The following is an 11342-nucleotide window of genomic DNA, read 5'->3' on the forward strand; positions in this document are numbered from 1 at the left end:
TCTACGTATGTCACATTTTTGACGTCAAATGCAATAATTTAGTATGAAATTATTTTAGTTCCGTTTTATACATAATTTCTACTATTTTTATATCGCACTACAGCTGAAGTCAGATTTATCTGCAGCTGGCTGGGCCTACTAAGCCGCTAGTTTCAAACTAGGTACAGTCGAAGGCAAAAATATCGATCCAGACAAATGGCTCAAAAAATATGTGAACACGACTTTATTGTCTAAGGTGTAAGAGCGTACACATATTTTTGAAACTTTGGGAATGTATATATATTTATGCCCTTGACTGTACATGTATTCACCCAAATACAGCTTAACGTCATCCCCAAATCTGTTGGAAAAGCACGTTGTACAACGTGTACAACAGATCTGGAAATTACACGACCTCTAGGCACAGCCGGAGTAGCCGTACTCTTACCACAGCACGAAATTCATGGCTAAACCCGCGAACATACGACGACACGACGTTCACGACGTTCGACGTTCACGACGTTCGACGTTCGTCTACATATGTGCCTCTCGAATAGGTAAGAGCGATAGAGACCCAAGAAAACTATTTTTAAATTTCGGTTTCACTGGCGGTTTTAATCGCTCGGGAAATTAGTATACCGCATTAATTTTCAATTACGCGTAGTTGTTATGCACCTTAATAACGTTGCACTGGCAGAAGTTCGAACGCATCTCGCCTGCACTAGCAATCGGAATATCCGGCTGGATTTGTGCCTCTCGGGAGTCGGGACACACTCTATAAACGCAAGTTTAATTGTTTTGGTTGGAGAGCCGGCAGTAAAGTTTCGAACCAACGTGATACCGCGACGAGATGCACAATGGTTTCCCATAAAACTGATGCTAAGTCCGAATTTGATAGTCTGCCACGGCGGAACTAGCCGAAAGTACAAAAAAAATAGCCACTTCCGGTGCGAAAAAGGGGGGGTCATTTAACCCATCTGATACTGCAATAAAAGCTATGGCATCAGTTAGAAATTTACTGGTAGATACAGAAAAGCGAAATCTGCCAGTATGATTCCTGCCGGAAGTGCTTGGCATACGCTCTCAAAGGTGACCATCAGGACCCCTAAATTAACCCATCTGATACCAGCATGAAACCAATTCCAGTCGGTAGATATGAACCTTCTCTTCACGAATATATAAGTCTGCCAGGGCGCTTTCAGCCGAAACACCTTGACATACGAGATTATGTGGCGCAACATCCGTGGTACCCGTATAACCCGTATTTTGGAATTGTACATATTACGGACATTTCAAATACTGCAGGCTTATTAATTTATTACTCTATGCTTATATTTGTATATTATTACGTTATTAATAACACATATTTATAATAAATTAAGTTAAAATAAATTAAATAATGTGATTAATATGATTAATAGTCATTGAATTAGCTATATGAATCGTTTGTCTTTGTCTGTCATTTTGACTTATGTATTTGTAAGAAAAGGGTAAAACATAATTTAACTAATTCAGGCTCGTAAAGTTTTACGAATAAGGGGGTATTAGTATTCATAGCTAAATCAGGCTTGTAATGCGACATAAAATGATTTTTGGTGGTTTCTTTTACGCTTGAGGCGTTTTTTCACCTATTTGGTGTATCTAATCACTATCTTATGTAGGGGAGAGAGGGGCAAGACGAGTAAGACGGGGTAGCGGCTTTATATGGCGACACGACTGACCAACCATCAGAATCCCGTTAACGCATGACGATGCGTCGCCATCATAGCAATCAGTTCGCAAAGTGACCGGCTAGACAAATGGTGTCGTTAATTATTTATTTGCAAAAAAACTGTTTTTGCCATATTCCTTGTTATTTTTAGCGTTCCGTACCCAAAGGGTAAAAACGGGACCCTATAACTAAGACTCCGCTTTCTGTCTGTCTGTCTGTCTGTCCGTCTGTCACCAGGCTGTATCTCATCAACCGTGATAGCTAGACAGATGAAATTTTCACAGATGATGTATTTCTGTTGCCGTTATAACAAACTATAACTAATTGTTTATAACACCTGTATTCATTACCTGTAATGCACAATTGATGAATAAATGATTCTAAAAACATTATAAAATAAATATTTAAGTGGGGTTCCCATACAACAAACGTGACTTTTTTGCCATTTTTTGCGTAATGGTATTATGGTACGGAACCTTACGTGCGCGAGTCCGACTCGCAATTGGCCGGTTTTTGTGTTTTATTTGGTTTGCGTTTGTTTCCTTATTATCACCAGCACATATATACTGTTAATTTATTCCTATGGCCCAGCAATCACGCCAACAGCTAAGGACTTGTTTGGTTTCAAGTACGGTTTATTTTACAAAAAACTTTCGAATTTCATTAGGCACATGGGGCAAGATGGAGTACATCTTGACGGCCGTAGTTTTAAAGTGATAAACTGATGAAGAATTGCGGATTTGAATTTATTTATTCTTCAACATCAACATCAAACATTTATTCAGCAAATAGTATATATGTCAATTTTTACAAACAATAAAATTAACCCAACAAACAATAAAATTAACAAGGGAAGATGGGGTACATGTTAGCTGTAAACACATTTTCTGTCTCTCAGACGACTTAAGAAATAAAAGTAAAACAGTTCGTGAGAAGTTATCAGACGATGGACCCAAAAGCCAAAAATTTAAGTTTTGTTTAGGCCCTAAATATAATATTTATATGAATCATTCTTATCTTGTCCCGTAGGGGTTCCCCATCTTACCATACTTGGGGGGCAAGATGGAGAGAAGGCACTTTTGGCCATTTTAATTTATTTTTAATTTTATTGTCTAACTAGAGAGTTCCTAGTAAGTGTTGATTATGAAAGACTGATTACCAAAGATAAAAATAAAAATAACAAAAACTTAAAAAAAATAGCATTTTCAGTTTTATTGGACTTGAAACATTAAGTATCCCGTCATGCCCACCTCTCCCCTACATTTCTTGACGTTGACGCAAAACTGACGTAGTTTAACATTCAGGGTGTTGTTTTATAACACTACAAATTGAGATAACTAAGGTCTGTTTTTTTATTCCGTAGACTAAAATGACGTTTCATATGTAAGACATGACATTTCTTAGTACCACATGAAATGTCATTTTGGTCTACGGATTACGGAATAAAAAACAGAATATAATCTATTGGAGTCTTAGTAATAGGGTCCCGTTTTTACCCTTTGGGTACGGAACCCTAAAAATGATTTAAAATGTTCATATTTGGATTATTGGTAAAAATCGTCCTTGACGTTGAAAATCCTGTCTTTTTACACCCGTTTACAATAAGTATGTAATAATAATAATTTTGTTCATTTTGGTAAATAAAGGATATTGTAATTTGAAATTATTGTATTATTTATATATAAGGTGCTAACAAATTAGCTACAGAAATTTTACGAGATGGTTGGTACTTTACACTAGAACAATTAACTTTTAATAGAAATTAAGAAAGTTTCTCATAATTTTTGTTTTATTTACCGAACAAAATAAATAAACTATAATTCTATCTAAAAAATAATTTATGTATTTAACTGCTTGTTTGTCTTAAATGTCATTGTCAACGTGTCATTTGATTTATCAGCGTGAAGTGGCCAGTTAAGTTTTATATTTAAAAGAGGTTTTAGAATCTGTTCAATGAGGTCTCATTTAATTATCTCATTAACAGAGTTTTTTTTACAAAGCAAATTTGTTTTTCAATTTTCTCAAAATAATATCATAAAACCTATAATGTTTCATACTTACATATACTTCAGGAGCCGAGTACTATCAACTGTAAAGATATCGGTAGCTAATTTGTTAGCACCTTTATAAGGCAAACAAAGAAGTACAAAGCCGTGAGCAGGTATTAAATTAATGCCCAAATTATATTGTGTATATTAATAAATTTGAAATATATGTTATTAATGGCATAAAAATATACAAATATAAGCATTAGGTAATAAATCATAAGCCTGCAATAATTAAAATGTCTGTACTCTGTACAATTCCAAAATACGGGTTCCACGGATGTTGCTCACATAATCTCGTATGTCAAGGTGTTTCGGCTGAAAGCGCCCTGGCAGACTTATATATTCCTGAAGAGAAGGTTCATATCTACCGACTGGAATTGGTTTCATGCTGGTATCAGATGGGTTAATTTAGGGGTCCCGATGGTCACCTTTGAGAGCGTATGCCAAGCACTTCCGGCAGGAATCATACTGGCAGATTTCGCTTTCCTGTATCTACCAGTAAATTTCTAACTGATGCCATAGCTTTTATTGCAGTATCAGATGGGTTAAATGACCCCCCCTTTTTCGCACCGGAAGTGGCTATTTTTTTTGTACTTTCGGCTAGTTCCGCCGTGGCAGACTATCAAATTCGGACTTAGCACCATTTTGATGGGAAACCATTGTGCATCTCATCGCGGTATCACGTTGGTTCGAAACTTTACTGCCGGCTCTTCTACCATTTCTCGCGGCATCGGATAAGTTTAATCTAAATTGTTTTCTAGCCTTACCTAGTCTATTTTATATTACAGTAACAACGTATGCCTATATTCATCTATGTATATATTAAGTAAAGGTGTAAAAGCTTCACTTGATTCATTGTTTTGTGAAGGGAATATAAATTTCAAGAAAAAGTATAAACTCTGACATTTTATAAATTTATTTGTGCAACAAGAGAGGAAAGTTGGTTTTTCTTGCGAGTGTTGATTTTGAGTCCCGAGTAAGCGAAAGATCGTACAATTGAATCACGAGCGAAGCGAGTGATTCTAAATTAGAATCTTGAGCGTAGCGAGGGACTCAAAAACACGAGATGTAAAATAACTTTGCTCTCGTGTTGCACACATAATTTTTCACATCAGTAGTGAGAACATATTAAAGGTTAAAATGTATTTCGAATTTGTAATAGACCCCGAAGTATGAAGTGGCAGTTCATGGCCTTCACTAAATTAAAAAGCTTCTTTGTTTCACTCCCTGGAGTGAGGAAAGTCGCACTTTCGTCACTCCAGGGAGTGACGAAAGTAGGCTTGTTCGAGCTGCTGAGGTGAAAATATGTCTTGTTTGTGCCGAACCAGTCCCAGTTAATATCCTATTCCATATCTCGGGCTTGCAAGTATCACTTGAGCGCAATGTAATGGCGAACATCAATAACCCTAGTTTCATGTCACTAATTTATGATGATCGTAAATCAGCTATAACCTGTGGCTATAACATATCAGTTACCAGCGTTTGTCAATAATATTTGATGTTACACCACACTTGCCGAGTGTTATTGGAGTCCAAGGGGCATATTCGGAAATAAAAAATATTGATGTCAAGTTGACTTCAATATCAGGGGCCCATTTGACTCGAGAAGTCGAGAACGTGAAAGAAGGTGACTTAGCACTAAAGTAAACATATATATGGCAAACACACGGCTACTTTTGTGACTACTAGGGGCACACCGACCACAAGGGAACATGTAGGTAGTTGACGGTACGAGTTCGAGGCATCTATGTATGCTACTTTTAAGGTATTTATGTATGGGCCAATAGTTGCCTGAAAATAAAGATTTTATATAACAACCACTCATATTGAATTAAAATAGCAATCATATTTTAAATTTGTGAATTCTTACTTCTGCCCAGCGATACAATTGCCTGTACTTTATGACAGCCATAACACCTTATGAAGTAATGTATGACGTACCAAGCTGTGAAACTAATCAATTAGCGTAGTAGCTTTATTAGCATCGTCAGTGGAGCCACTAAATTGCCGACGAAGCGATAATGAACCAATTTCTGTGGAAATGTTTGTTATTAAGTTAGTTTGGAACTTGTGAAGCAAGAACTAGTGGCAGCAGGAAGTTCGTAAAACTAGATTCTCAATTATAAAGAGAGGTCAGTGAGGACACCACACGGCAGCGGTCCTAGCAAGCGTGTCTTATGTGTGATTCGTTATCCCCCTTTTTCTCATTACATAATTCTATATAATACTGTATTATTTCAGCTGGAACAACTTCTGCGGCACGCGGACAGTCGCAGACGGGCTTGGAAAATGGGAAACTCGGACTAGTTCGGCACCGACTGAAGACACCCGAGTATCGGCCGACGAGACCGCGATGCGCATGAAAGAACTCCACTAACTACCGTAGGTCTGTATCTGCCTGCTTACTAAATGCCTCGGCCACGACAAAACCTCTCGCAGCGAATTCGCTTGTTGGCAGACTCTGGCAATGTCCCTACATGGACATTGCCTTCTTTACCTACGATAGTAATGATCCCATACATGACTACTCACTTACTCTTTTTCTCACTGCATCCACCTTGACGCATATATGTTTGGCCCTATTGTAGACTGGTACATAGATAGCGACAGCATGTTAAAGTCAGCGGCCATTCTCCAGCTGCCATCTGTAGCTTCTATCATCATCATCATCATATCAGCCCTTTATCGCCCACTGCTGAGCATACGCGTCTCTTCCAGTACGCCACTTGTCCCGGTCCTGAGCTAATCTCATCCAGAAGTGACCCGCTTCTATATGGAGCTTCTTTATTCGTTGAAAAATGCACAATAGGGGCAACAGGAGCCCAATTCGAACTTCAATTTTGTTAGTAAAATGACGTAATTTTGTTATCATTCGTGCGTGTATTTCGCTCGAAGGTACTTGTTCGTACATATAGGCCAAATAATCTAAAATTATAGAATTTACGATATTACTTGAACTTCATTACATGAAGCTTGAGAGACGCACACTTTTGGTGCACAGACCAGAACAAATCTGAGCTCTAAAAAAATTATTATAAAAATATGGGTCTCCATACAAGGAACTCATTAGGGTCGCTATGTAGGGTAATAATAGCCGCAATCTTGAATATCTCAATTCCGGTCAAGATTCGGATTCAGCGGGGTTAAAAAACCCGGTTGCCAAAAAGTAATATGATTTGCCAGTCACATCAAGAAGGAGAGCGATTTTGAATTTTTTTGTCTAGACTAATTAGTTAATTAGGTAGGTCTATTGGCGCGAATGAGACGCACGAATTTATGTACGATTCCCACCGACTGGCTAGAGTCGGGCTGCGCCGGAGCGCATTTTCAATGTGCCTAGAGTCTGTTTGGAAAGAGAAGAGTCGTGGAAAAAAGTCGTATTGGGCTCCATACATTCCACGACTCTTCTCTTTCCGCACAGACTCTATACATTATGTATGGCAGAAGCAATGGAGTCCGACCGGAGCCGTCCGCGTCCGCGAGGAACCGACCGGCTTGCGGCAGTACAAATGTGAAACGCGCCGACTACGCCCGTTCGGTGGGAATCGTATTCTAGGGTGCAAAATATATTTTTTGTAACCGAAATTTTGGGGTAGGAATGATAATAACTAAGTATAATTTGATCTTGTTTCAGAACCAGTCGACATGCCATATCAAAGCCAAAGAATTCTCAGAATAAATGCGCATCTATAGTTTTAAGTAATTTAAGTAAACATAGTTACTTTTAGCAATTTTCAATATGTCAACCAGAAGTAAAATGGGACCCATCACCTTTCCCTGTAAAGTCCGGCTTACATTCGCGTGCGAGCACTGCGAGCCGAGCCGCGAGCCGCGCCACGAGACGCGAGTGTAAACGGTGGGCTCGTGGCTCAAGGGATAGAGGGAGCGAGAGAGACGAGCCACGAGCCCACCGTTTACACTCGCGTCTCGTGGCGCGGCTCGCGGCTCGGCTCGTGGCTCGCACGCGAATGTAAACCGGACTTTAGGGTTATTAGATCTATCCGGTTTTTTGGCACTTTCTGCAGAGAAGGAAAGAGAAAGGTATATGCACGGTATATAAAATAGGTATATTTCCCGGTCACTCTAAGCAGGAAGTTAGCACAGTGTCCGGCGACCGGATAGGGCCAATAACCCCTCCTGTTCAGTTATGGTCACCAACAGATATTCAGATATGTTTATGCAATTTTACCGGTCCCATAAAATATACCTGATGGCGACTAATATAAAACTGGCGGTACATATTTAAGTTTAGTGATGAAATAGCTTTTTAACTCTAATAACTAGGTAGGTACTAAGGTACTATAGCTAACTAATAGTAATGGTAAAATTAAGGTAGGTAATATAAAACATGGGTACCTACAGTCCGCTCCGCAGCACCAATATGTGTTTTCTAGAATCTAGAGCAATTTAAAGCTTTTAGATCATTTCACAAATTTGCTGCTGACTGTACCTAGGTATTTTGAATAAAAAGTACAAATTTATAATGATGTTACAAGATTCGTTTGTAACTTACATTAAGTATTTAAAAAAATATTTAGAATAGTAACATTTGCCAGGGGGGTGTCACTGCGCAGTTTAGGTATATTTAGCGAGTGTAGGTACAATTTTATACCTAAATCTGGCTTTTGTGAAGGAGTTAATTTTCTGTACGGTAGTACTATTAGTTATTCTGTGCTTTTGCATCGTATAAGTGAGACCACAGATTGCTGAAATTAAATTAAAAGAAACGATCGTGTGTAGTAAGGTGCAGTGGGGTAAATTACAAAACGAGATGTTAAAAAAATCACATACACAATCATATAACAAGAGGAACTTTATGTTCTGACAATACTTACTAGAGGTCCCTCCAGACTATGTGCGTGAGACTTCGCGGAGAGAACATGTCGCGACGTTGACGTCTGACTCCACACTCGCAAACTTCACGGCGATTTCGCAGTTTGGTTCTCGTCAAGATGGCGGAAAAGCATCAGCTGATCGTGCTTAACTGCTAGTTATCTATGGCATCATAGGTGATTTAGCTATTTTTCCATTTTGTTTTGTTGTAAAACCGTAAAATATAGCCGCTTTATCTTCTATATTATAATCGTAAAAGTCCTGACTAACTGACTGACTCACTTAAATCAACGCCCAGCCCAAACCGTTGGACCTAGAGAGCTGAATTTTTCACAATAGATAGCTTTTATGACGTTAGGGTCTCTGAGTATGTAGTGCTTCTTAAATAGTACCTAAAGACGTACTTTTTTTTACCTCGTTTTCGAATTAACCCCAACGCACCTAACCAACAGTTGTTTATGATGCGTAAATTCATGCTTCTTTGTTGTTTGTGCCTTTCACTGAGTAATTAAAATAATGTTAAGTGTTTAATTGACTGCGTTAAAATATGATTCATTCAGTCGAGCCGTTGGGAAACGACAAGTTTCGAGGTTATTTAAGTAGGTTTATTTACTACCTAACCCCGAAACCGTCCTTTTCTAACTGTTTAAACTAGAGAGGGACGGGTAGTCCATATCCTGGCGAGATATTGTCGCTGCACTCCTCTGCCGGCTCAATGCACAAAAAAATGTTAGAAACTAAAAATTGGACAATTCTATGCTGCATATCCATACAGAAACGCGAAGAAACATTTAAGGTAAACGTGTCAATATCTGACACACTCATACAACCACCACCACCGCTATTTCTAAGGGCCACTTGCATCATCCCAGTAACCCGGGGTTAACCGGTTAAACCTGGAGTTACCATGGTCACCAGTACAATTTGACACTGATGGATTAACGGTTTAACCGGTTAACCCCGGGTTAGTGGGATATATGATGTAACTAGACCTGTAGTGATATCTGAGATTTTAAGATCGATAGACTACATTAAGGAACCAAAATACCTTTGGAAAGACTGTTTTCCTATCTGTATATAGTATATATGTTTCCTATATGTTTTATCGTCTGCTTATCTGTAGCCACGTACTTATATTTCTACTTACTTCTGTCTTATGATGGCCATTTGAGTAAACCATAAATGAGTGAATAAATGAATTTAAGCTTTTGTATTAAATTGTTCAATGCCTGATATTTTGTGTTTTATTATTTTATCCTGAGGTTTTTATTTTCACTAGTTCCGTATTTTATGAGGATCGGTATTTTGCTTTGGAAGTACCTACCTTCCCCGCGGTTCAAACCCCAGATTGGTAGCGACTTTTTCGAAACTTATGTACTCTCATATTTACCAGTCACTTTTCGGTGAAGGAAAACATTGTGAGAAAACCGGACTAATCTCAATATGGCCTAGTTTTGGAAGGTCAAATCTCTTTCGTAAAAACTAAGTGCCTAGTCATTATTTTGGGAATAGTTGCCAAGCGAACCCCAGGCTTCTATTAGCCGTGGCATATACCCGGGACAACGCGAGGAAGTTACCTGTCCCATTCTGCCTTGCAATATTTCAGTGGGATTTCCTGTAATGAAGATAAGAACTGCTAGAGACTGGTAGAGAATGCCTCAAGGCATTAAGTCCGCCTTTTGTACTTGTTCTTGTGCAATAAAGTTTAAAATAAATAAATAATAAATAAGAACGCGTAGCTCTAAACGCAGATGGCGTTACCATCGTATAAAACAAAATCATGTATTTATATAATTTGGCCAAGGACTAGAGAGAATCATATTACTTCTTACTGTCCTTGTCTTACGCTAGTACTAGCACCCAGGGCTCGGAACCGGTATTGAAATATCGGTTAATATCGTTCCTAAACCGTTATTTTATTTCGTTCATTAATAAACCGGTTGGTGGAATAAATTGATGGAACGCGAACTTTAAAATTTCGTTCTCTCTTCTTACCGGTTAGTTGAGAGAACGATTTTTTTGTTTTCGTGGAACGATATAATAACGGTTAATCTCAGCCGTCTACAATTCTCCGAATTCTCGATGTTGACTTGAAAGTGCTGTTGCTTGCTGACTGAATTGTTTATTTTTTATACTTTTTTATACTACGTCGGTGGCAAATAAGCATACGGCCCGCCTGATGTTAAGCAGTCTCCGTAGCCTATGTACGCCTGCAACTCCAGAGGAGTTACATGCGCGTTGCCGACCCTAACACTCCTCTCCCTCGAGCTCTGGCAACCTTACTCCCCGGCAGGAACACAACACTATTAGTAGGGTCTAGTGTTATTTGGCTGCGGTTTTCTGTAAGGTGGAGGTACCTCCCCAGTTGGGCTCTGCTCTAGATCTGGAATGACATCCGCTGTCCTGTGCCCTACCACACAAAGCGAGATGTCATTCACAGTGCCCATACCTCTCTTTTGGACGTAGTTTAAGGACATACCCGGGTTCAGAGGCGTTTTAGGCGTGTGACTTTTGGCTGTTGGTGTGTAGTGTTACATTTAAAATGGATTCACAAGTTTCAAATACAGTACCGGCCAATAATATATCACCTCCATGTTTTTACGGCATTCCTTTTTTTATATTTGTGAGTGACTTCCACCTTGGTCCACACTTGGTCCACACTCCACACCAAGTCCACACTAGGTTGAATCTACAAGGGCGTAAAACGGATCGCTGTCAGTGTCAGTTTGACAGTTTGTTGTCTACGAATGACAATCTCAGATCAACGGGGA

General features: G+C 39.0%; 1 protein-coding gene across 3 annotated transcripts in view; it reads left to right on the forward strand.

Annotated features, from left to right (window-relative positions):
- LOC134746186 (G-protein coupled receptor Mth2-like) overlaps window positions 1–7502 on the forward strand; it is a 53696-nt gene extending 46194 nt beyond the window's left edge. For all 3 annotated transcript variants that reach the window (XM_063680505.1, XM_063680506.1, XM_063680507.1), the window contains 2 exons: window positions 5980–6124; window positions 7373–7502. In XM_063680505.1, coding sequence (XP_063536575.1) covers window positions 5980–6115 — 136 coding nt within the window. In that variant the 3' untranslated portion in view covers window positions 6116–6124; window positions 7373–7502. The remainder of the gene's footprint in view (window positions 1–5979; window positions 6125–7372) is intronic.
- Window positions 7503–11342: the final 3840 nt, after the last annotated feature.

The sequence above is a fragment of the Cydia strobilella genome, chromosome 12 (assembly GCF_947568885.1).
Source record: "Cydia strobilella chromosome 12, ilCydStro3.1, whole genome shotgun sequence".
Taxonomy (NCBI): Eukaryota; Metazoa; Arthropoda; class Insecta; order Lepidoptera; family Tortricidae; genus Cydia; species Cydia strobilella.